This window comes from Salarias fasciatus, chromosome 11 (assembly GCF_902148845.1).
Source record: "Salarias fasciatus chromosome 11, fSalaFa1.1, whole genome shotgun sequence".
Lineage (NCBI taxonomy): Eukaryota > Metazoa > Chordata > Actinopteri > Blenniiformes > Blenniidae > Salarias > Salarias fasciatus.
Genome location: NC_043755.1, coordinates 35,345,805 through 35,372,193, shown reverse-complemented (window position 1 = coordinate 35,372,193; position 26,389 = coordinate 35,345,805). Strand labels below are relative to the sequence as shown.

General features: G+C 50.9%; 1 protein-coding gene across 1 annotated transcript in view; it reads right to left on the bottom strand.

Moving 5' to 3' along the window:
* phf1 (PHD finger protein 1) overlaps positions 1-25,875 on the bottom strand; it is a 43,033-nt gene extending 17,158 nt beyond the window's left edge. Inside the window, exons 1-4 of the mRNA XM_030103510.1 lie at positions 25,745-25,875; positions 25,359-25,482; positions 12,043-12,110; positions 8,578-8,709 (exon numbers count right to left, since the gene is read on the bottom strand). Coding sequence (XP_029959370.1) covers positions 8,578-8,709; positions 12,043-12,110; positions 25,359-25,482; positions 25,745-25,875 — 455 coding nt within the window. The remainder of the gene's footprint in view (positions 1-8,577; positions 8,710-12,042; positions 12,111-25,358; positions 25,483-25,744) is intronic.
* Positions 25,876-26,389: the final 514 nt, after the last annotated feature.

The following is a 26,389-nucleotide window of genomic DNA, read 5'->3' as shown; positions in this document are numbered from 1 at the left end:
CCCTCAGAGAGGCAGACCTCCGCCACCGCTCAAATCAGTCACCAACAACCAGAAGAACACCAGATATAATCACACAACACTGATCGGGGTGTGATCGTAGCCGAGCGCTGCGGCGTGCGGCGCCTCTCTCTCTCGCCCTCTCTCCCTGTGTGTGTGTGTGTGTGTGTTTATCTGAAAAGGAAAACCGAAAAGCAACATAATTTATGTTATTTTACATCATTTTAATTTGAAAATTGACCGTATTCTCTCGTATTTTCCGTTCCCGGCTTCCTGTCTGGTGCGATCTGCTCTGTCCAGCTTTACAGCTGGCGGTGCACGGCGCTCGCGGCTGGCAGAGAAAACAGAGAGGAGCGGGGCGCCGCGGTAAACGGCGCGAGCCGCTACGCACGCGGCGCTGTCCCGCGCCTCTTGTATGAACCGTCAGAGGGGCGCCGATCGGTGCGCGGCGCGGCGCTTCCCATTTCCGCGTCGGAAGCGGCGCGTCCAGTGTGAACCAGGCGTTTGTCGCCCCCTGTGGGCGGGCCTGGCCAACTATATGAAAGACTCCCTATCTGTCAATGATAAAGAATCCTTTAAAAAATTCCTGGATCCAGACAGTGATCCGGATCATCAACAAAATTTAATGGATTCTAAGTGAGCCCAAGACCACCTTTCCACTAAGTTTCACTGCAATCCGTCCTTTACTTTTTCCATAATCTTGCTAACAAACTGACGTGTTCGCATAACCTTCTGGCAGAGGTAATAAAACTGTAGTTAAAGAAAAATGAAAGAATTTTCATTTTTATAATCACCTGTGACAAGTACACCTATGAAACTGTTTTTTAAACACATAACTAGCCACCCTGTCACATTGCAAATCACTCATTAAAGAACATAAATATGATCAAGTTAATATAAAATTCATCAGACTGGAGATAAAAGGCAACTTCTGTGATTGAACCATAAACATCAGCGGGGTTAGCTGGCACTGACTGATTGAAAGCAGAGGAAATGCAGTGAGTTGCTGTTCTCCATGTGTGCTTATCTAGATGTTGCACTGCTTTTTCGTACAGCCATTATCCTTTAACCTCTGCAGTCCATGAGGTCAGAAGAGAAGCAGACAATGGCAGCAGGAGACGGCGCGGTGCAATGTGACTGACTGGTATTTACATGTAAGAACAGTAAATCAGGTTGCACTAGTCAAGTGTTCAGTGTCAGCATAAACACCAATAGCTTCTATTAATGGTGTTCACTAAAATGTCATGACCCACCACAACTGATTTGGCGTTTGAATGTTATAAACCCGCCTGCGTATGGTATGCCTCCTGCGAAATGACCGTCCAACTGGATCAATGTTCTGTTTAAGAAGGGTGAAAACAGAACAATTAATAGGTTCAATAAATACTTTGTCAATTCATACAACCAAAATTATTCCCTGAATAATTAACGTGCATACAGCATGACCTGGATGGTAAAAAAATCACCAGGCGTAATGCAACTGTAACAATGAAAATGTAAATAGTACCAAATTACACAGTATGAAAGTGTATTCCATCACCATGCCCACTGTTTTCCCTTTAATTTTTTTTATAAACATGACAAGTAAATCTTGAAAATGGAATCTGCACATAAATTGGCTTAAATTTTTCATGTATCCATGTGGAATATTATTTTACTCCACATGCCTGTAGACACTGCCTGACACGCCAACGTTGAATTCGCAATCCTCTTGATGCAAGGCTCCCAAGCACGTAGGTTTCACCAGCATTTGGTGTCCGTTGCAGAACGTCAGTTACAATTACATTTAACTCTTGGTCTGAAAGCACTGTGTACTAGGGGTGTAACGGTACACAAAAGCCACGGTACGGTACGTACCTCGGTGTAAGGGTCACGGTTCGGTACGTTTTTCGGTACAGTGGGGAAAAAGTAAAAAAAGCTCACAAATGCACCAGAACATTTTTCCCAAGCTTTCCCATGCGACACATTATTGGCCCAGTTTACATGGTGTTTTTTCAATCCGATTGTAAACAATAGTATTAAACGCGAGTGTATTCATGTACAGCATACAAAACATCCACGATGAATCCTCGTTTACAAGGACCCTGTGACATGCGCACAAAGTCTCACGAGGAACTTGCAGGTCTTCCTCTCTGCAGCAGCAGTCCTCAGCGCCAAGCAGAGAGTTTTTATCTGCTGATATCTGCTTAAATAATGTCCCAAAATCTCCATGATCTGCTGCTGAAGGAGCGGCTGCTCCCCTGACCGCAGCACCGCCGTGCGGAGCAGCACGTCTCGCTGTGAGCTCTGCGCCGCATGCCGATGTTTCGAATTAACTGGTGCCCGTGTTAACTTGTGACCAATAATGACTGAAACATCTAGTCGTTCTAGCGAACCTCGGCTATCGACAGTCACAGTGAGTGTATACGTTTAAAGTCTTTTGTGAGTCTTACTTTAACAACTGCTGTAATCAGCATGTGTTTACACAGACCTCCGCTGTCATTCGTTAACACGGGAACCAGTTCATCCATAACACCAGCCGGCGATCGCTCGTATTCTGCCATGGAGCTCTTTATACAACTCGCTGCTGCGCGATTTGGTTCCATCTCGCCTCTCCAATGTTTTTTATGTCGGGGTTTTGTATTAAAAAAGTGTTTTTCCACCACCGTGGCGTTCTCTGCTGGTTTTTTGACTGTGCTGCTTCCTGTTTACTGGCACGTCACACGTCACTCCGTATGAGGGAACGCACGAGGAACAAATACTCTCCCGTTTAATCCGCTCCGCCACACGCTGCAGCTCTCATTCCGCTTGGACTTTCTTCTTTGTTTGTTCATGTTTGGACCTGCTTGTTCTACTTCTTCTTCTTCTGTGATAACGGTGGTTGCCGGCAGCTTTTAGGCTCATTACCGCCATCTAAGGTTGGATTTTTTTTTTTTTTTAGTCACTGGTGTATTCGTCGTGTGATTGTGTGTGCCGAACCGTGACCCCCGTACCGTGACGGTACGGGACGAATACAAATACCGTTACACTCCTACTGTGTACTGTAATGGCTGGATTCCAAGTCTTTGCCTGTGTCTGTAGAGTCTGTCGGCTTATTCCAAAAGCCATTGCCATCTGCTGCCAGTTCATTCCAATTGAAATGCAGTGAGAAAGTTGCACTGATGTTATACTGAATGAGGGACGACCTTGGAAACCACTTTGTATTGTTGGGGGAAGCAGACGCCTTGTGGCCATTCCGTTAGATCTCTGTGAGGAGCCATATTCATTTACAAGAGACTGAAGGCACCTATACAAATCCTCAACCATTCTTCGAGATATATCATATCTTGGTTCATTAAACTGTTGCACAGCCATGATTGCAGATAAAGTTTGTGTGTGATCAGTAAGTTCTTGGTAAAGCCTGTCCAGGCCACTGCTGTCACCTGCCCTTTCCATTTGAATTAGTTCAACACAGTCAAGTGCATCCCCCAAAAAATTGCTGAATATCTTCTTCACTGATTGCAAGCACAAAATAAGGAAAAGTCAGCTGTAGCTGAAGAAAAACAATAATAAGAAGCAACATGGTGATTCCAACGCAGCAGTCTCTAAAACGGAAGAATGACGCTGAAGAATGATGCTTGCCCTGATGTCTTCAGAATTCTGGCTGCAGCTCTGATTAGTCTTGCTCTGTACAGCAGAAGGAATTTACGGAGCCCTGGACTTGACATGGTAAAAAAAAAATTAAATTGTGGCCACGAATTACTAATTCGTTCCCTCAAAATAATTAAATCATGCGCACGAATTACTAATTCGTTCCCACGAATTAGTTCTGTCATTCATATACTGAACAGTTCAGTAAAGTTGGCAGCATATTGACAGATACGGACTTTCAGTCTCAATAACTCTTTAACAAAATGTCAGTAGCATACAAAGGGCGCTGCATCCCATCGTTGTGAGGTGGACGATATGCTACAAGCTCATTTTTATTAAAAATATCTGTCTATCAAGCAGCAGAAACATGAAGCTCTGTCACGCCCCGTGCCCCTCCAGCCTTGTGGGGGCGCTCTGGACTGGTTTTGGTTTTGTTTTCCCCATTTTTACATGCCCTGTCTCTCCTGCTTGTCTGTTCCTCATGTTCTCCTGCCTGGTCTCCTTCCTCGTTAGCGCCCTAATGTGCCTCACCTGTGTCCACCTTATTTAAAGCCTGTAGCCCTCACTTGTCCTTGCCGGTCCGTTGTGTGTGTTGTCCGCGTGTTCCATGTCCCTGCCTGCACCTCAGCTCTCGTTCCTGTATCTGGAACCCTTCAATAAACCACCTGAACTCTGCCTACTGCCTGCGCCTGGGTCCTTCCACCCCGCACCCGTGACAGAACGGACCGGCCACGTCTGGACCCAGCAGGCAGTAAGTCCTACTCCCCGGATCCTCTGCCTCTGGCCGCCACCAGCGCAGCTCGCGCCCCCGGACCGTCTGCCTCTGGCCGCCGCCGGCGCAGCTCGCGCCCCTGGATTGTCTGCCTCGGGCCGCTGCCAGCGCAGCTCGCGCCCCCGGATTGTCTGCCTGTGGCAGCTGCCAGCAAAGCTGCTTGCCCCCGGACTATGTGCCTATGGCCCCCCGCCGGCGATAGAAGCCCGCGCCCACTGGGCGTGTGCCGGCGAGGCTGCTCGCCCCCGGACCGTGTGCCTATGGCCCCCCCGCTGGCGAAAGAGGCTCGCCCCCCCCATCGTGTGCCGCCATGCAGTCCCGACCCATCCTGTTCCTGTTTGCTGCCGGCGTTTCTGTTCCTGTTTGCTGCCGGCGTTTCTGTTCCTGTTTGCTGCCGGCGTTCCAGTTCCTGTTTTCTGCCGGCGTTCCTGTTTGCTGCCGGCGACCCGTCCTGGCTGAAGAGGTGCAGCCCTGGTTCCTGTCCCGTTCCGCCCTGTCTGCCGAGGTGCAGCCCCGTCCTGTTCCTGTCCGTCCTGTCTGCAGAGGTGCAGCCCCGTCCTGTTCCTGTCCGTCCTGTCTGCAGAGATGCAGCCCCGACCCATCCTGTTCCTGACCGTGCTGGCTGCCGAGGAGCGCAGCACACCCCGTTCCGTGCTGGCTGCCGAGGAGCGCAGCAGTCCCCGTTCCAGTCCGAGTCTTGTCCCCGTTCCAGTCCGAGTCTTGTCCCCGTTCCAGTCCGAGTCTTGTCCCCGTTCCAGTCCGAGTCTTGTCCCCGTTCCAGTCCGAGTCTTGTCCCCGTTCCAGTCCGAGTCTTGTCCCCGTTCCAGTCCGAGTCTTGTCCCCGTTCCAGTCCGAGTCTTGTCCCCGTTCCAGTCCGAGTCTTGTCCCCGTTCCAGTCCGAGTCTTGTCCCCGTTCCAGTCCGAGTCTTGTCCCCGTTCCAGTCCGAGTCTTGTCCCCGTTCCAGTCCGAGTCTTGTCCCCGTTCCAGTCCGAGTCTTGTCCCCGTTCCAGTCCGAGTCTTGTCCCCGTTCCGGGCCTGCCCTCCTCTGCCTTGTGCGCCAGGAGGCGCACATGGAGAGGGGGGTACTGTCACGCCCCGTGCCCCTCCAGCCTTGTGGGGGCGCTCTGGACTGGTTTTGGTTTTGTTTTCCCCATTTTTACATGCCCTGTCTCTCCTGCTTGTCTGTTCCTCATGTTCTCCTGCCTGGTCTCCTTCCTCGTTAGCGCCCTAATGTGCCTCACCTGTGTCCACCTTATTTAAAGCCTGTAGCCCTCACTTGTCCTTGCCGGTCCGTTGTGTGTGTTGTCCGCGTGTTCCATGTCCCTGCCTGCACCTCAGCTCTCGTTCCTGTATCTGGAACCCTTCAATAAACCACCTGAACTCTGCCTACTGCCTGCGCCTGGGTCCTTCCACCCCGCACCCGTGACAAGCTCGACATGAAGTCTCAGTCATCTATTGGTCAGAAGTTAACGCGGGCACCAGTTAATTCGAAACATCGGCATGCAGAGCACAAAGTTTAAGAAAGCACTTTTTGGAGTTAATAACAGAAAAAATATCTTTAAAGATATGATTGTATGTGCTTTGTCTGAATGGAATGAGTTTCCTGGTATGTTGGAAATCTTTTTGTATTTTGTGTTAACTTGTGTTTTAGTTGATAATGGCACACACATTGATGAGAACATTTTAAACTGGCACTCCATGACAAAAAGGTTGCTGACCCCTGCCTTACAGGAATGATTCTCCACAGCACAACAGCAGTCATGAAAGGTGTGGTGGCCAAAATGTGTTTGTGTAAGTAAAGCAGTGAGCACATCACCTTCTTCTTTTGTTTGCACTCCAAGATCCAAAACAGTGCCGGGCTTGGAAACGTGGTGGAGCAGAAATCCCTGAACTTGGCGCTGTGGCGTGACAACAGCATAGCTTTTAGCACAGCGCAATGTGATCGTTGGAACTGTCCCGATCTCTGCAGCTCGACAATGGACAGAGATGCATACTGCTAAAATCATCAATTTAGCTTTTACTGTCGGAGACCAGAGCACAAATAATGAAATAAACAATTACAAAACGTCTTACCGCGCCTTTCTGTGGGTGCTGCTGAACCTCGGCTTGCAGCTCCTGCAGGAAAGAGTGAGACTAACTCACTCTCCACTGTGTCATTGCGGCGAGAGACAGAATTTTGCTCCGTTAAAGCAGAGGCCACACCGCTACTGACGTCCGGGGATGTCAAAATGCTGTTTAAAATTGCTGCCGCTTGACTGACTTTGTCTTTATTGACATTGTTAGCCATCTCTGAAGTCTGAAAAGCAACCCGCTGCATTACTTCTTCTTCTTCCAGGCTGAATGGCGGTTGGCAAACTGGATTACTGCATTACTGCCACCAACTGGTGTGATTAGACAAGAATGTTGCCGCATTGCTGTCACCATAGATCAGACTGCCACCTGCTGGACGTACATCCAACCTGCTCTGCGCATGCGCTTTCTGCAGGGTTTTAGCCCCGCCTCTTCCGCGACAATATAAATACCTCTCACACGCACATAGTGTGCGCTCTCATTCAGTCCAGTGTCAGCTCAGCTCACACATTGACTTGTTCAACCTCTCATTCATACTACTGTGAGTTCACACATACACATGTATGACCTCTCACACACAACACTTCATCGCTCATTCAGATGTGCACGAGATGTCTTGTTTGTGTGTGTGCGAGGTTTTAGTAGTATGTGTGTGCGTGTGAATTTATACTAGTTTATATGCAAGATGTTACTTATGGGTATATGTGCAAATGATTATAGTAGTATATGTATGATTTTAGAGGTGTAGGTGAGAGTTAGAATAGTTTTCATTCATACTAGTCAGCTCACACATCGACAAGTTCAGCCTCTCATTCACACTAGTTTGAGTTCACACGTACACTTATGTAACCTCTTATTTATACTACCTTGCCCTCACGCATTCACATGTATAACCACTCGTTCATACTGCTGTGAGTTCACACATGTATATGTGTAGCCTCTCGGATACAACATTTTATCACTCATTTAAATGGGTAAAGGACGTCTTGTTTGTATGTGTGGGATTTCAGTAGTATGTGTGTGTGAATTTATACTAGTTTATATGCAAGAAGCTGCTTTTGTGTGTAAGTGAGAGTTGATTTGATGTGTATGTGCAAGTGATTATAGTGGTGTATGCATGGTTTCACAGGTGTGTGTGGGAGTTAACAATGAGTTTTGTCCTGTACGGCACCTCATATCACGTCTCAACGTCACACTCTCACAACCTCATACTGTCACAACGTCACAACGTCACAGAACAGAAATCTGACCCCCTCCACCAGGTGACCTCTGACCCCCTCCACCAGGTGACCTCTGACCTTATCCACCAGGTGACCTCTGACCCTCTCCACCAGGTGACCTCTGACCCCTCCACCAGGTGACCTCTGACCTTATCCACCAGGTGACCTCTGACCCTCTCCACCAGGTGACCTCTGACCCCTCCACCAGGTGACCTCTGACCTTATCCACCAGGTGACCTCTGACCCTCTCCACCAGGTGACCTCTGACCCCTCCACCAGGTGACCTCTGACCCCTCCACCAGTTGACCTCTGACCTTATCCACCAGGTGACCCCTGACCCCCTCCACCAGGTGACCTCTGACCCCTCCACCAGGTGACCTCTGACCTTATCCACCAGGTGACCTCTGACCCCCTCCACCAGTTGACCTCTGACCTTATCCACCAGGTGACCTCTGACCCCTCCACCAGTTGACCTCTGACCTTATCCACCAGGTGACCCCTGACCCCCTCCACCAGGTGACCTCTGACCCCTCCACCAGGTGACCTCTGACCTTATCCACCAGGTGACCTCTGACCCCCTCCACCAGTTGACCTCTGACCTTATCCACCAGGTGACCTCTGACCCCCTCCACCAGTTGACCTCTGACCTTATCCACCAGGTGACCCCTGACCCCCTCCACCAGGTGACCTCTGACCCCTCCACCAGGTGACCTCTGACCTTATCCACGAGGTGACCTCTGACCCCCTCCACCAGTTGACCTCTGACCTTATCCACCAGGTGACCTCTGACCCCTCCACCAGGTGACCTCTGACCCCTTCACCAGTTGACCTCTGACCTTATCCACCAGGTGACCCCTGACCCCCTCCACCAGGTGACCTCTGACCCCATCCACCCGGTGACCTCTGACCTTCTCCGGTGAGTGATGCTTGTAGGAGGATCCGTGATGAGCGGCGACGAGTCAGAGGTCAGTGGCGGCGGCGCTCGAACCTGCAACCCGAACAGACACTTCTTCTTCTTGATCTCCTTCCCAGAAACGAACCTGGAAACAAAGAAGACACTGAGAGCTGACGGAGGAGGACGCTGACGGAGGAGGACACTGAAGGAGGAGGACGCTGAAGGAGGAGGACGCTGACGGAGGAGGACGCTGACGGAGGAGGACGCTGAAGGAGGAGGACGCTGACGGAGGAGGACGCTGAAGGAGGAGGACGCTGAAGGAGGAGGACGCTGACGGAGGAGGACGCTGAAGGAGGAGGACGCTGAAGGAGGAGGACGCTGACGGAGGAGGACGCTGAAGGAGGAGGACGCTGACGGAGGAGGACGCTGACGGAGGAGGACGCTGAAGGAGGAGGACGCTGACGGAGGAGGACGCTGAAGGAGGAGGACGCTGAAGGAGGAGGACGCTGAAGGAGGAGGACGCTGAAGGAGGAGGACGCTGACGGAGGAGGACGCTGAAGGAGGAGGACGCTGACGGAGGAGGACGCTGACGGAGGAGGACGCTGAAGGAGGAGGACGCTGACGGAGGAGGACGCTGAAGGAGGAGGACGCTGACGGAGGAGGACGCTGAAGGAGGAGGACGCTGACGGAGGAGGACGCTGAAGGAGGAGGACGCTGACGGAGGAGGACGCTGACGGAGGAGGACGCTGAAGGAGGAGGACGCTGAAGGAGGAGGACGCTGACGGAGGAGGACGCTGAAGGAGGAGGACGCTGACGGAGGAGGACGCTGACGGAGGAGGACGCTGACGGAGGAGGACGCTGACGGAGGAGGACGCTGAAGGAGGAGGACGCTGACGGAGGAGGACGCTGACGGAGGAGGACGCTGAAGGAGGAGGACGCTGACGGAGGAGGACGCTGAAGGAGAAGGACGCTGAAGGAGGAGGACGCTGACGGAGGAGGACGCTGAAGGAGGAGGACGCTGACGGAGGAGGACGCTGAAGGAGAAGGACGCTGAAGGAGGAGGACGCTGACGGAGGAGGACGCTGAAGGAGGAGGACGCTGACGGAGGAGGACGCTGAAGGAGGAGGACGCTGACGGAGGAGGACGCTGACGGAGGAGGACGCTGACGGAGGAGGACGCTGAAGGAGGAGGACGCTGACGGAGGAGGACACTGAAGGAGGAGGACGCTGACGGAGGAGGACGCTGAAGGAGGAGGACGCTGACGGAGGAGGACGCTGACGGAGGAGGACGCTGAAGGAGGAGGACGCTGACGGAGGAGGACGCTGAAGGAGGAGGACGCTGACGGAGGAGGACGCTGAAGGAGGAGGACGCTGACGGAGGAGGACGCTGACGGAGGAGGACGCTGACGGAGGAGGACGCTGAAGGAGGAGGACGCTGAAGGAGGAGGACGCTGACGGAGGAGGACGCTGACGTGACAGAGGAGGACGTGGAGGGTGTTGCTGTCTCTTCGTCCGGTTGTTCAGGGGTCAGGGTGTTGTTGTCTCTTTGTCCGGTTGTTCAGGGGTCAGGGTGTTGCTGTCTCTTCGTCCGGTTGTTCAGGGGTCAGGGTGTTGCTGTCTCTTCGTCCGGTTGTTCAGGGGTCAGGGTGTTGCTGTCTCTTTGTCCGGTTGTTCAGGGGTCAGGGTGTTGCTGTCTCTTTGTCCGGTTGTTCAGGGGTCAGGGTGTTGCTGTCTCTTCGTCCGGTTGTTAAGGGGTCAGGGTGTTGCTGTCTCTTTGTCCGGTTGTTCAGGGGTCAGGGTGTTGCTGTCTCTTTGTCCGGTTGTTCAGGGGTCAGGGTGTTGCTGTCTCTTCGTCCGGTTGTTCAGGGGTCAGGGTGTTGCTGTCTCTTTGTCCGGTTGTTCAGGGGTCAGGGTGTTGCTGTCTCTTTGTCCGGTTTTCCAGGGGTCAGGGTGTTGCTGTCTCTTTGTCCGGTTGTTCAGGGGTCAGGGTGTTGCTGTCTCTTCGTCCGGTTGTTCAGGGGTCAGGGTGTTGCTGTCTCTTTGTCCGGTTTTCCAGGGGTCAGGGTGTTGCTGTCTCTTCGTCCGGTTGTTCAGGGGTCAGGGTGTTGCTGTCTCTTCGTCCGGTTGTTCAGGGGTCAGGGTGTTGCTGTCTCTTCGTCCGGTTGTTCAGGGGTCAGGGTGTTGCTGTCTCTTTGTCCGGTTGTTCAGGGGTCAGGGTGTTGCTGTCTCTTCGTCCGGTTGTTCAGGGGTCAGGGTGTTGCTGTCTCTTCGTCCGGTTGTTCAGGGGTCAGGGTGTTGCTGTCTCTTCGTCCGGTTGTTCAGGGGTCAGGGTGTTGCTGTCTCTTCGTCCGGTTGTTCAGGGGTCAGGGTGTTGCTGTCTCTTCGTCCGGTTGTTCAGGGGTCAGGGTGTTGCTCTCAGGAGGGAAGGATCAGCTGTGAGGCGTTCAGGGCCCGCAGTCACAGTCCGTCCCTTCAGATCAGAGGTCTGGTCAGACATTGGTAACGACTCACAGTCGGAGCTTCTATATGTTTGTTTCTCAGGAAAACGATGGAACATCATGGAACAACATGGAAATGGTTCTAAACTGTCGGCAGTACAGAACTATAAGTATTTATTAGAACGTTCTTTCCACATTTCACACGTAAAGACAGTTTGTTTAACAGGTTGGTGACTGACAACAGCAGCAGGAAGTCCAGGCTGCTGCTGGGAGGGATTTCATAATTCAGCTGATAAATGTTGGTATTTATTTATTTATTCGTTTATTTATTTATTTATTTTTGGCTCTACAGTGAAGCAGGAGACGGTGAAGTTATTAGAAACCGTACAACAAGCCGCTGTTGTACAGCAGGTGTCCTGCGCTCCTGTGGCCAGATGGGGGCGCTCATGCCCTGTGTCACCTGTCAGTCTGTTCATGCTGTCCTGCCTGGTATCCCGGATGTGTTGCACCTGTCCTCCTCTTTCAGCAGGCTTTCCTCCACTGGTCCTGGTCGGTTCCTGGTGGATCTGTCTGGTTCTGTTTGAGTTCTGAGTCCTCGCCTGCATCAGCTGACAGAGCCAGGCTGCTGGTCCCTGGTTCCTCAGGTCCTGGTCCCTGGTTCCTCAGGTCCTGGTCCCTGGTTCCTCAGGTCCTGGTCCTCAGGTCCTCGGCGCTCTGCTGAGCAGCGCTGCTCTGCAGCAGGATGGACCAGAGCAGGTCCTGGAAGATGGAGATCCTCCACTGATCCCCCCAGGGGATCTGATCAGATCCTCCCTCAGAGCATCACGGTTTTTTTCTTTAGTTCAGAATTTGTTCAGAAAATGTGGTTCTAGTCTGGTTCTACAGAAAGTCTCCTCTGAGTCTGGTTCTCCAGGAAGTCTCGGTTCTAGAGACGTTCTGCCCAGCGATGGCAGCTCTCAGCAGTTCTACCTTCTGCCCCTGTTCTGCTGGTTCTGCTGGTTCTGCTGGTTCTGCTGGTTCTGCTGGTGTGCCAGGACTCACCTGTCCTTGTGGGAGTTCAGCGCGTGGAGCAGGTTCTGGCAGCGGTCCGGTCTCGGCGTCTCCGACAGCTGGAGGACAGATAGGAGGACAGACAGGACAGTCAGGAGGACAGACAGGAGGACAGTCAGGAGGACGGTCAGAAGGACAGACAGGAGGACAGTCAGGAGGACAGACAGGAGGACAGTCAGGAGGACAGACAGGAGGACAGACAGGAGGACAGTCTGGAGGACAGTCAGGAGGTCAGTCAGGAGGACAGACAGGAGGACAGTCTGGAGGACAGTCTGGAGGACAGTCAGGAGGTCAGTCAGGAGGACAGTCAGGAGGACAGTCAGGAGGACAGTCAGGAGGACAGTCAGGAGGACAGACAGGAGGACAGACAGGAGGTGTGTAGTAGGGCATTAAGGACTTTCGTTTTGTTCCGGTGGACTAGTCCGTCGGTGAAGTGGCAGTGGAGTGGAGAAGTGGTGACGACGTCGTCACGTTGACAGAACAACACGACACACAGCCGTCCAGCAACGAGCAGCTTCCGTTCAAACTCTCTGCAGCCTCTTCGCTCGGGCGCCGCCCCGCCATTCAGAAACAGAAGAAAAGGATAAACAAACTCTAATGCGAGATGATGATGTGTTGACAGTGTACGAGCTTCAGTTTTTATAACCAGTCTGTCATAAAGGAGCAGGGAGACGGTCTGAAGCCGGAAAAGCTTCTGGAGGATGTGGATCATCGGCCGAGCCCAGACATGGAGGACGGGAGAAACGGCGTGCGGCGGTGGAGCAACGACGCCGACAAGACCCCAGCATCAGCTGTTCTCCTGACATGTAACCCCAACAAAACAGAGGCTGAAGGAGAACTGTGCAAGACTTGCTCTGGCGCTCCCCCTACTGGTCTCCTGTGAAAGGTCACTGTCGTAACCCCCCCCCCCCCCCCGCAGAGAGCGTCCCACTCCCGTTTCCGTTTCTGTCTTGTTGGTTCAGCTCAGGCTGGGGTGCTAACGCTAGCCAGGTTTCATGTTTGTTTTACTTGTCCTCCGTCTGAGCGCCGTAAAGCAGGTTTGTTCTCTCAGATGGAGTCGGTCGCTCCTCTGAAGCTGCAAGCGCTGTTTTCAGGACGGACCCGGCGGGGGGGGCGGCGGCCAATCACCGCCAAGTCTTTGTTTACCCCCACAGGGATTCTGAAACACATTTATCGAGGTAAAAAAGTTGCAGAGTTCTGCTTTAAATTTAACTGCACAACATAAAGTGCATAAAACATGAAAAGCGGCAGCGAGACGCCGCCATGCTGTCCGCATCACGTTTGGAAAAAGAAGAGCTCGTTGTCTTAATGAAATAAAGCGATCAAAACCCAATGCTGTCCAAATTACAATTCAATACTGGTCTTGCTGGCTCGGTTCACAGAACATTACTGAGACAACAGTTTTCAACGTGAAATAAATGGAAATTAAAACCCAGAACCGCAAATAGACACCAATCAGAAACCAACTTCAACTGGCAAAAAAAAAAAGAAAAAAAGAAGTGGCCAGCCTCTAAAGACAAAGGGTAAAACATGAATCCTCACTGCAGTAATACTCTGAGGTTACACTCAGTGTAGTTCTCCTGCTCCGGCTCGTCTTCCTCTCATCCTGGCTTCATGTTTTCCTGGAGAGAGACGAGCCAATCACACGCTGGATGAGGGCTGAGCTGCCGGGCGATCGAGTGAGAGAGAGAGAATAACCTGCGACTCGTCCCTCCAAGTTCACGTCGACATTCCTGTTAATGCTCAGTGTGGACACAGCCGTCCCTCCAGACCAGCAGGGGGCGCTGGAGGCACGGAGCAGGCACGGAGCATTCCCTTCACAACAGCAGTTCAGCTATTCACCTTATCCAGGCCCGCCCACTTCTCTAGGGGCGGGACTTCCGCTTTGTGTTTGCACTTCCAGTTAGCGACAACTGCGGTGTAAACAGACGAGAAAGTAGAGTGGGGAGAAAGTAAAACCTCTCTTAAAAGCTGTAATGGAACAAGTCTTCCTCATCCGAGGCTTTAGCAGAGCGGAGGAGGACATGGAAGTGGTCTCCTGTCCTGTCTGGTCATATTTTAATGACTTTGTGCATCGCTGGATGTGGACGGTTCAGCCTGGAGGAACTACAAGAGCACAGAGCTTACAAATATCTTCACAGTGGGAAAGTCAGCTGTTTTTTTTTTTTAACCATCAGCAGGGCTGTAGGGTTTTACAGCCAGTGTTGCCCCAGTCAGGCCAGGACCTCTTCACATTTAGCAGGATGTTGGTGACAGCTGACAGCGACAGACAGCCTGGAGACCACCATGCTCTTTTATCGCGGGTTGGGACGATCCCGAAAATCTACTGAAGTCAAATCTGGCTCAAAATTCAGAACGAGGTAAGAGCTGAGTACCTTCTTTGTTTTATTTTTATGAATGAAGTCCTCTGTCGTGCACTGTAGCTGTTCGATAGCTTAGCATGTTAGCCTGTGGTGGCTGCGAGCTGCTGTTAACCTAAAACCCTGAGTTTGAAACACGACAGAGACTCTCAGAAGGCAGAGTTCGACTTGTTGAGAAGGACGAGCGCCCTCATCCAGCAGCAGAGCTCCTCTTCTTCAGACGGAGGTGGGTGCAGTCTGAACGCCGCCCGCAGCGCTCACGTCTGGGCTTCTCTGCTCTGAACGGTTTTGAGAAAGCGAAAGCTTCCTCTTCTTAAAGTTGTTGTGGCGTCCATGGACGGAGCAGACGAGGCTGCTCATGTTCAGACTTCATAAAAGTGAGCAACACAGCAGGCGAACTCGCTGTCAACACGGCGCCGAGACAGCAAACCGGGAGTTATGACACATAATGGCCCAGCAGCACTTCCTGAATAAGGTCAATACCTGTGACCCCGGGGTGAGCCCTGGGTGACCCCTGGGTGACCCCGGGGTGACCCGAGAAAGCTGATCAGCACCGGTTTGGTACCTTGTCCAGAGGGACACCAGCTCCCTCTGGTCTCACAGACCCCCAGAGTCCTCCAGGTCCTCCAGAGTCATCCAGGTCCTCCATGTCCTCCAGAGTCCTCCAGGTCCTCCATGTCCTCCAGGTCCTCCAGAGTCCTCCAGAGTCCTCCAGAGTCCTCCAGGTCCTCCAGAGTCCTCCAGCTCCTCCATGTCCTCCAGAGTCCTCCAGGTCCTCCAGAGTCCTCCATTGTCCTCCATTGTCCTCCAGAGTCCTCCAGAGTCCTCCAGGTCCTCCAGAGTCCTCCAGGTCCTCCATGTCCTCCAGGTCCTCCATAGTCCTGCAGAGTCCTCCAGAGTCCTCCAGGTCCTCCATGTCCTCCACAGTCCTCCAGGTCCTCCAGAGTCCTCCATTGTCCTCCATTGTCCTCCAGAGTCCTCCAGGTTCTCCATGTCCTCCAGGTCCTTCAGAGTCCTCCAGAGTCCTCCAGAGTCCTCCAGGTCCTCCACAGTCCTCCAGCTCCTCCATGTCCTCCAGAGTCCTCCAGGTCCTCCAGAGTCCTCCATTGTCCTCCATTGTCCTCCAGAGTCCTCCAGAGTCCTCCAGGTCCTCCAGAGTCCTCCGGGTCCTCCTGGTGCTCAGGTTCTGTGACTCTGAAGGCCCGTCTGGCTGCCGGGAGGCCCAGGCCACAGCGGAGCAGCCGGCTGCAGGAGGACCGGGTCCTGGTCTCTTCTGGACCAACGTGGAAGGAAGGAGTCTGGCAGCAAGTCAGCCCAGCGGAGGGGCGAGGGGGGCAGCAGTCCGGATGTTGTGGCATCAGTCCCAGACCCAGCAGGGTTCTGGTCCAGACGCTGTCGGGGCTGCAGAGGGTTCCGTGGTCTCACCGAGTCCCTCTGGTCCCTCTGGCCCCTCTGGTCCCTCTGGCCCCTCTGGCCCCTCTGGGTCCGGCTGACTGGTCCATCTGGTACTACAGTGACGCTTCTGCGGGATCCGTACCTCCAACCGCCTTGGTGTGTGGAGGTCCTGACGGAGCCTCTGGTCTCTCTGGTCCCTCTGGATTCCGGACACGGTTCACCGTTCGGACCCCGCACTGAGCCGCCCTGCCAGTCCACCAGACCGGGACCCAGACTGGGACCCAGACCCAGACCGCCTCTGGGGCGACGCCTGCGACACCCCCCCCCCCCCCCCCCCCCCCTCCCGCTGGGCGTGGTCCTGGGCTCTGCAGAGGGTCTCACTGGGGCTGGCTCCGGGACTCCTCTGGACTGCCGGTGCCTTTCTTTCAGGGCTTTGGCTCTCTGGACCCGGACCACAGAGCCCGTCACCCAGAACCCGGCCTGTTAGCAGAGCTGCAGGGTCCAGGGTCACCTGGGGGTCCAGGGTCACACGGCGGTCCAGGGTCACCCGGCGGTCCAGGGTCACCTGGGGGTCCAGGGTCACCCGGGGGTCCAGGGTCACCTGGCGGTCCAGGGTCACTCAGGGGTCCAGGGTCACCTGCTGGTTCAGGGTCACCCGGCGGTCCAGGGTCACCCGGGGGTCCAGGGTCAACTGGGGGTCCAGGGTCACCCGCCGGTCCAGGGTCAACTGGGGGTCCAGGGTCACCCGGGGGTTCAGGGTCACCTGCCGGTCCAGGGTCACCCGCCGGTCCAGGGTCAACTGGGGGTCCAGGGTCACTCTGGGGTCCAGGGTCACCCGGCGGTCCAGGGTCACCTGGCGGTCCAGAGTCACCCGCCGGTCCAGGGTCACCCGCTGGTCCAGGGTCACCCGCTGGTCCAGGGTCACCCCCACGGTCCAGGGTCACCCGGGGGTCACCAGTGACCCTTCCTGCTCTCAGCGCCCAGCTGGAGGCCGGACATCTGGACTGGGTAGAATCCAGAACATCCTGGACTCTCATTTCCAGAACCCGACCGGAACCGGTTCTGTCACACTGATCATCCCACTGAGGAACCCTGGACCAGTTGGACCTGGTCCATGAAGGACTCTTGGTCCACTTTCTCCGAAGTTCAACCAACAACCTGCCTGTTTGACCCCGGTCCTGCACCGTGACCATGGGTTCTCTGAGGAACCGTTTGAAAACATGATGAACTGAGCACTGAACTCTGATGCCTTTTCTGGGGTCAGGGTTTCTGCTGGGGTCAGGGTCAGGGTTTTGCTGGGCACGTTGGGAAGTTAAATGTTGAAGGTTATTTTCTTTTTCATTTGGAAGAAGTCCAAATGAAAAAGACCCACGGGGGTGCCGACCTGCTGCTGACGTCACTCCGGTGAGTGTTTTCCGTGTTGCTGAAGCTTGCGAGCGACTGAAGTGCTTGCTGTCTCTCTCTTGCTATTACTGTTAATTCACGAAGCAATCAAAAAATTGGGGTTATTTACGCCCCCGGGGTTACTTTCGCCCCCGATTGACCAGTGATCTCTCGTGAATTACATTTCTTCTCCGCCGTTAGCACCACCAGCGTGCTAACTAGCTTAGTGTGCTAACTAGCTTGGTCCGTCGGGACCACTATGGCGTCCTCTCCTCTGTCTTCTTTTCTTCCCTGCTCAGTGTGCCGTATGTTGAGTCAGAACCCTGCCTCCCTTGACGATAGGGGTATTTGTGTAAAGTGCAGTGTATTGACAGCGCTGGAGGCCAGGGTAACCAAGTTAGAGGAGCGGCTGCGCAGATGTGAGGGGCAGGGCAGCGCTAGCTACAGCCAGGTAGCAGCAGGGCTCGCAGCCCACTCCCGCAGTGAGAGGAGTGTTAGCAAGCCTAGCCCCGCAGCAGGTCCCGAGCAGCCGGGACAAGACCAGGACCGGTTTGTGACGGTCCGGAGGAAGGCTAGTGCTAAGCACCGCCACGTAGCACTCCAAGAACCGCTTCACGTCTGCAATAGGTTCTCTCCCCTCAGCGACGACACACCGGCTGAACTGGACACGCTGGTGATTGGCAGCTCTATAGTTAGAGACGTGAAGCTGCCAGCGGTGAAGGTTAGGTGTTACCCGGGGGCCAGAGTGGGGGACATCGAGGGGAACCTTAGGCTTTTAAAACAGGAAGGTAGGAGATTCCGTCGAGTCGTGATTCACGCAGGCGGTAATGATGCCCGACAATCAGAGGTGCTCAAATTACAAGTAGCCTCGGTGTGTGAATTGGCTAAGTCGATGTCTGATGCCGTAATATTCTCTGGTCCCCTGCCCAATTTGGTCAATGATGAAATGTATAGCCGACTTTCATCATTCAATCGCTGGTTGTCTAGATGGAGTGAGGAAAACGGAGTTATTTTTCTAAACAACTGGTGCACCTTCTGGGGAAAGCCTGGGCTCATCCGCAGGGACAGCATCCACCCAACTTTGGATGGTGCAGCCCTTTTAGCTCACAATATGACTGATCGGCTTAGTACCCTAAATTGACAAACCAGCTATGAGCCCCGGGGGCAGAGCAGTTGTGTAGAACGCTCCTCTGTTGATCTTGTTGATCCCGTCACTAATCCTGCTCCCGGATTCTTACAAGTCAAGCATGGAGGTTTACCTAGGCTAACAGAGACTGTGTCTGTCCAAAGTGCTCAAAGCATTAGAAAAAAGTCAATGGGTAAAAAGCTTAACACCTGTATGAGACAGAATAACTTTTCCAGTAGGAAATACATAAAATGTGGTCTACTAAACATTAGAGCAATCTCCACTAAATCTTTGTTAGTTAATGACCTTATCAGTGACAATAACATTGATCTCCTTGCTCTAAGAGAAACTTGGCTTCAGCAAGATGACTATGTGAGGCTCAATGAATGTACCCCTCCAACCTATGTTAATTTCCAAACAGCTAGATCAACAGGTCGAGGTGGAGGTGTGGCAATGATATCCCACTCCAGTCTTCTTCTTAAACCCAAAACTAATGTTAAATTCAACTCTTTTGAAAGCTTAATACTAACGCTTACTTGTCCAAATTGGAAGAATCAAAAAGCTGTGCTACTAATTATTGTGTATCGACCTCCTGGTCCTTACTCTGACTTTTTAACTGAGTTCTCAGAGTTTTTAAGCAATATAGTATTGGCTCATAACAAGATTCTTATAATAGGTGACTTTAACATCCCTGTGGATGATTCTGGTGACAGTTTGAGTAATGCGTTTATTGCAGTATTAGATAGTATCGGTTTCACTCAAAATGTTGATGAATCCACTCATAGTCAGAAGCACACCCTGGATCTGGTCTTAAAATATGGGATAGAGGTCAGGGACCTAAATGTTCTCCCTCAGAACCCCATACTCTCAGACCATTTTTTGATTACTTTTCAGGTTTTGATTGAAGACTACTCTGCTCAAAAAGATAAAATTCAGCTGATACGGACATTATCTGAAAAATCTGTGGCTCGGTACAAAGAACTGATCCAGCCTGCATTTGCTGCATTATCTTGTGAACTCACAGAAATGAGCTTATTGACCAGTGGTGATAATAGTGATCAGTTTGTTGACAGTGCTATGCACTCACTAAAATCTGCCCTTGACGTAGTGGCTCCGTTGCAGCTGAAAACCAATCGACCCAGGCGCGTTGCTCCATGGTTTAATTCTGAAACCCGTGTTCTCAAACAAAAAACTCAGCAATTAGAAAGACTGTGGCGTAAATCTAAATGGGAACAATCTCTGAAGGCTTGGAAATGTAGCTTGCTAAGCTATAAACAAACTCTTTTTAAAGCCAAGACATTATATTACTCTTGTTTAATAGAAATAAACAAAAATAACCCTCGGTTTCTGTTCAACACTGTAGCCAGACTGACAAACAGTCATACTGTAGTGGAACCAGTAATCCCAGAATCTTTAAACTGCCATGACTTTCTTAAATTCTTTATGATAAAATCATAACCATTAGAGGTAAAATCAGTGAAGCGCTTTCCTCAGATCAATCTCAGGGAATCCAGCCACTGCCTCCACCTGAAATACCTGAAATACTAGATAGTTTCTCACCAGTAAATGGGGCTGAGATTACTTCGATTGTAATGTCTTCTAAAACTTCGACCTGTCTCCTAGATCCAATTCCAACTAAGCTTTTCAAAGATATTCTTCCAGTTATCTTAAATACGATCATAACTATAATAAATACGTCTCTAGAAATTGGCTATGTGCCACAGTCATTTAAATTCGCAGTAATCAAACCACTGCTGAAAAAACCTAATCTCGATCCTGATATTCTAGCCAACTACAGACCGATATCAAATCTGCTTTTTATTTCAAAAGTCCTGGAAAAAGTTGTGGTTAAACGGCTTTGCCACCACCTACAGGACAATAGTTTATTTGAGAAATTTCAGTCAGGATATAGAGCTTATCACAGCACTGAGACTGCGTTAGTTAAAGTCACTAATGACTTGCTATTGGCGGCTGACGCAGGTCTAGCCTCAATCCTGGTTCTCTTAGACCTCAGTGCAGCTTTTTGATACAATCGACCACAATATTCTCCTGCAGAGGTTAGAATGTGAGGTCGGCATCAGAGGAAAAGCCCTCTGCTGGTTCAAATCCTATTTATCTAACAGGTACCAATTTGTTCACGTTAACCAACAGTCCTCACCGTGCTCCCAGGTCAGTTATGGGGTTCCTCAAGGGTCCGTGCTCGGGCCAATTTTATTTCTGTTATATATGCTTCCTTTAGGGAACATAATTAGAAGTCACGATATCAATTTTCATTGCTATGCAGATGACACACAACTGTATTTATCTATGAAACCTGATCAAACTAATCAAATAGACAGACTCAGTGACTGTATCAGAGAAATTAAAACCTGGATGACTACAAACTATCTCCGTCTGAATCCTGGCAAAACAGAGGTCATTATACTAGGCCCCCATAAACTGAGAGAGTGTCTATCTGAACACATTATCACCTTAGATAACGTCAGTGTATCCTCCTCCTCTACTGTCAGGAACCTCGGGGTCTTATTTGATCAGGATATCTCCTTTAAAGCACACATCAACCTGGCTTGTAAAACAGCATATTTCCACTTGTGCAACATAGCTAAAATAAGAAACATTCTACCTAGAAGCGATGCAGAAAAACTCATCCATGCATTTGTTTCTACTAGACTGGACTTCTGCAACTCCCTTCTTGCAGCCTGCCCAAAAAGAGCGTTCAAAAACTTTCAGTTGGTTCAAAATGCAGCCGCCAGATTATTAACTGGAACTAGAAGAGGTGAACACATTACTCCCGTTCTAAAATCTCTTCACTGGCTTCCAGTCGAGTTTAGAGTTAGATTTAAAATCCTTCTCCTCACTTACAAAATCCTAAATGGGATGGCTCCGACCTATCTCCAAGATGCTTTAATGCCTTATCAACCAATCAGAGCACTCCGCTCTCAAAATGCAGGGTTACTGGTGACTCCTAGAGTCTCTAAATGGACACTAGGTGGAAGAGCCTTTAGCTATCAGGCACCGTTTTTATGGAACCAGCTTCCAAGTGGTGTCAAAGAGGCAGACACAGTCTCCACATTTAAGGTTAGGCTCAAGACGTTTCTCTTCGATGCAGCCCAGTGGTGGGCCGCCAGGGCCTGCAAGGCCTTCTCTGCTGGCCTAAAAAGTATCTGAATTACAGACTGATATAAATTATATTTTGTCCATAAATTAATAAATGATTCCAAACGGTATGTTCCAGTTCCTTTCATAGTTTTCCCGTGGTCGCGCTGCTTCCAGACATGTTTTTTTTTCATATTAAATAATTTAACCAATCAGATTTCAGGCATCATCTGTTGCTAGGGTCAAAGAAATCTGCCCGAGGCCTTCACAGTCTGTTCATGATGGCGCAGTAAAGTAAAGTGCAGCGTCAAACAGACAGTTGCTTCAACCAATCAGATTTCGAGTTGGCGACTCAGCGCCTTCTAGCTAGCTACACTAACAACAGCAGATCCAGGCCTTCTGATTTACATTCACCAAGAGATACAGTAGGGGGCGGTATGCACCTAAGTTGTTGGTCGCCTACCTCAATTATTTCAAAGAAGAAGAAGAAGAGCTGAAGAGAATTAAAACTTACAATACCACAGGACAAGCTGGACTTTCAGCCCTGGCTTTATGGGACTTAAACGCACGGATAATCTATATGACAGAACAATTAAACTCATTTTGAGGAAAGAAAGGTGGATGTATTTTGTTTACAAATAATCGGGATTTTGGTGAGTAAAATGTTCCTCTTTTCCTAAATAATATTGCTGTTTTATTAAGTTGTTGATGCTTATTGTATGTGCACAGATGTAGTAGGAGACTTGTGCACTTCAGCAAAGGCATTTATTCTGGCTGCACAAGTATCTATCTGCTGTGCAACCACCCTTCATATGCATATCTGTTTAATAGGAGTTTTTTTATAGACATAAAATAGGTATTGAGAGGTGGATTGGTTCAGGCAGATCTGTTCTGAAGGCCTTAGTGTGAAATGCACGGTCCGCCACTGATGCAGCCTATGATCAGGTCAGCTCGGGACTCTAAACTAAACTACACTAACTAAATACTAGTCTAAATACTAAACTATCCACAAAGCTGCCCTAGGAGCTAGAATGCTGTGGGAAGTACGGTGCACTGAGCCCTGTCCTCTAATGTCTGAATGTTCTTCCCTTTAGTCCGTTCATTGCTTTTCACCTGCTGTCCCCCCCTTCGAGGGGGAGTCTTCTCCAGTTTCAGTTGCTGACTCCACTATCATGAGGGCCTACGAACAAGCTCCATCCGGACCGGGAGGACACTCCTGTCGGTCCTGCCCGCAGACTGGCTTCAGTTCTACTTCTGGGATCCGTGGTTCTTGTGCTGGACCATCCAATGGACTGTACTCAACATAGTCCTAGGCTTTACTTTTTATTGTCTCATGCTAGCTGTTGCCAAAGCTGTCCGTCCCTGGGAGAGGGATCCCTCCATACTGTGGTTCTCCCCAAGATCTCTTCTTTTCCCACTGGGTTTCTGGAGTTTTTTCTTGCCGGATGTGAGGGTCTAAGGCGGTGGTTGCTTCCTTTTTTTCTCGTTACTGTGAATTTGACTTATTAACATTATGCTTATTCACTGTTTTTATTTTTACCGACCAATGTAACATCTTGAAGCCTCTGAGGCAGCTGTTGTTGTGATACTGGGCTGTACAAAAATACATTGATTGATTGATTGATGATGGAATGTCTGGAAGATGAAAAGTTCAATTCAGTTTGTTTGATTTCTTATGATTTCTTGTTAGGAGTCAGTTAAAGCAGCCACAGCCTCAAAATGAAAAAGCATATTGACAAAAGCATTTCATCTGATTTTTGGCCCATACTGGCTTCCATACAGACCGGAGTCTTCCTCACTGCCTTTAAGACGGCGGCGGTGAAGAAGAGCGATCCTGATCCATACCTGAATCCACGTGACCGTTTTTAAGTCAAGTTTTACCAAGACTGGTTTTTAACCAAGTCAGTGACTTTTTAATCACAAATAACATTTTAGAAAGATGTCAGTCTGGTTCTAGAGGGAACCGCAGAACCCAGACGCCCTTTAAAGGTTTTAAATTATATCAGGTGGAATTTAGATAATAAAAAACTGACAGTGTTGGTTCTGCTGGCCCTGAGCACTGCTTTTCACAAAGTAGACCACCACATTTAAATAAATAGATAGACTGAGACCCCTGGTGGGCCTCTCTGGTACTGCTCTGAACTGGTTCCGGTCTTTTCTCACAGATCCATGTTTCTATGTCAGTATGGACACATGTTCCTCAGGAACCCATGAAATTAGCTGTGGGGTTCCCCAAGGTTCAATTTTAGGTCCCATTCGTCTTAACCTCTACATGCTTCCTGTACGGGGGTGTCATCAGGAGACACAGCATCAGTTTCCATAGTTACTCTGATGATACTCAGCTGTTCATCAGTCTCCATAGTTGCTCTGATGATGCTCAGCAGTTCATCAGTCTCCATAGTTACTCTGATGATGCTCAGCTGTTCATCAGTCTCCATAGTTACTCTGATGATGCTCAGCTGTTCATCAGTCTCCATAGTTACTCTGATGATGCTCAGCAGTTCATCAGTCTCCATAGTTACTCTGATGATGCTCAGCAGTTCATCAGTCTCCATAGTTACTCTGATGATGCTCAGCTGTTCATCAGTCTCCATAGTTAGGCTGAATCCCATTTCACCCCTTAGCCCTTCCCCTTGGCCCTACCCCTCGTTTTGCGCGTTCACGTGGAGGGGTAGGAGTGTCCCAATTGTCATTATGACGGAGGGGTAGGGCCAAGAAAGAGGGCCAGTCACCCCTCCAAAAGGAGATTCTCGAGAGGCACACTCCAAACGGAGGGGTATCGGCCGATGGCGAGGGGCGCTTGTTCTTTCAGCCTAGATCATGCCTGGCGGGCGGGGTTAATTCACTTCCGCATTGACTGGAGTGATCGTTTCCACACCCGCGCATTCCAGGCGCATTCCAAACACAACAGATAGACGATTATTTTCAATAAACTGGTTTCTTCAACACGGCCCGCCTGGAATGCGCGGGTGGGAAACGAGCGCCCCCGCCAATGCGGAAGTGAACTAACCCCACGGTCCAGGCGAACAAAAACAAGCGCCCCTCGCCACCATCGCCACTGGATGACAGATTTCTCAGAAAGCCTTCCAAGATCGGCAAGATGGCGGCGTCCGCAACGAAAGACGTTCATAAATGTCAGTATTTGTCAATTAATAAAGTTTTAAAATGTAAGAAAAACATTCTTCTTCGGCAGATAATTGTCGCATCTGCCTACGTCATCGGCAGCGGCGACTACTGATGACGTACGCGATTGTCGGAGGGGTGTCCCAATTCGGAGGGGTTGACTTTCTCCCCTACCCCTTAGCACTCCGTTTCATAGGCGGAGGGCTAAGGGGAAGGGCCAAGGGGAAGGGCTAAGGGGTGAAATGGGATTCAGCCTTACTCTGATGATGCTCAGCTGTTCATCAGTCTCCATAGCTACTCTGATGATGCTCAGCTGTTTGTGGCCGTGTCTCCTGGTGACTCAGGACCAATAGAAACCCTTTTGATCTGGGTCTCAGACATCCAGTCCTGGATGCAGTGGATTTCCTGCAGCTCCACCAGGACAAAGCTGAGGTTCTAGTTTCGGTCCTGAAAGCCAGGGAGAGAAACTTTTACCAAAACCAGCAGATGGTTAAACCAGAGCAACTTGTTCAAATCTGGGCCTGATTTTTGAATCTGAGCTGAAATTTATTTCCTCACATTAAAACAGAACTCAGATCGTTTTTATCGTCTTCAGAATGAAGCCAGAGTCGCTGTTTCTCTCTCAGGCCAGCAGGAGGCGCTAATGCAGCCTTTATCTGCAGTCATGCTGCTCTCTGGGGTGGCAGATGGGGCAGATGGGGTAGAATTTGGCAGAATGGGACATATGGGGCAGTATTTTGCAGCATTTGGCAGTATTTGACATGGTTTCAGCAGGCTCCATTATGCAAGTTGGACCGGAAGGTGGGACATGTCCCCGTCCCTACCGAGCCCAGCAGCAGCCAGTCCCAGTTCTCGTTGGTGAAGGACAGGATCTCATGGTCGAAGTCGAAGTACTTCCTCTTGCAGCACAGCGACAGATGATAGAGGACCAGATGAGCCAGATCCACCCTGAAACCACACAAAGCAGAGAGATGGATGAGCTGATCAGTACGGAGGTGATGTAGGAGGAGGTGGAGGTGATGGAGGAGGAGGTGGAGGCTGTGACTCTGACGTTTGATTTGAACTCCAAAGTTTTTTCTGAAGTCAGTTTTTAAAGTCTGAAGAACCTGGAGAGAACTCTTCCTGTCTGCTGAACGTTGGGATCTTTACAGCGGAACAACAGGACATGACCCAGAACCAGGGACGCGCTCCGGTTCCCTGCCAGACTCACCAGGTCATGGGCAGCCTCTGGATGGTCTCCGGTCCCTTCGTACACACCGAGCACTGGAACTGGTAGAACCTGAGGAACAGCAGAGAGAAAACTGGAAAGGGTTCAGAGTTCCGGCGCCTCGGACTCAGCATCTCGTTGCTTTATTGATCAGATAGAACATTCTGGGCCGGAACAGGAACCCTCCCGGTTTCTACGTGGTCGGCGGCTTCAGCATGTAAACAGTTCAGTGATTCATGGGAACGAAGCAGCAGAACGCCCGGGTTCCTGATCTCCAACTCCAAACACGAGGAGAGAGAGAGGAGAGAGAGAGAGAGAGAGAAGAGAGGGAGAGAGAGAGAGAAGGGGAGAGAGAGAGAGAGAAGAGGAGAGAGAGAGGAGAAGAGAGAGAGGAGGAGAGAGAGAGAGAGAGAGAGAAAAGAATATAGAAATATGAAGCCATACGACCAAAACCAGAGAAACTGAGGATTATCAAGCAGCAGCGCCGCTCACGACTCAGACCACCGTTAACCCGGAGTTCCGCAGGGTTCTGTCTGAAGGTGGAGCAGGTGGAGCAGGTGAGAGCAGGAGGTAAGTAGTTTCTCAGGGGTGGGGCTTCATCATTCTTCAGCTAAAGGCGTGTTCTGTGTTAACTTGCAGTGTTTATAA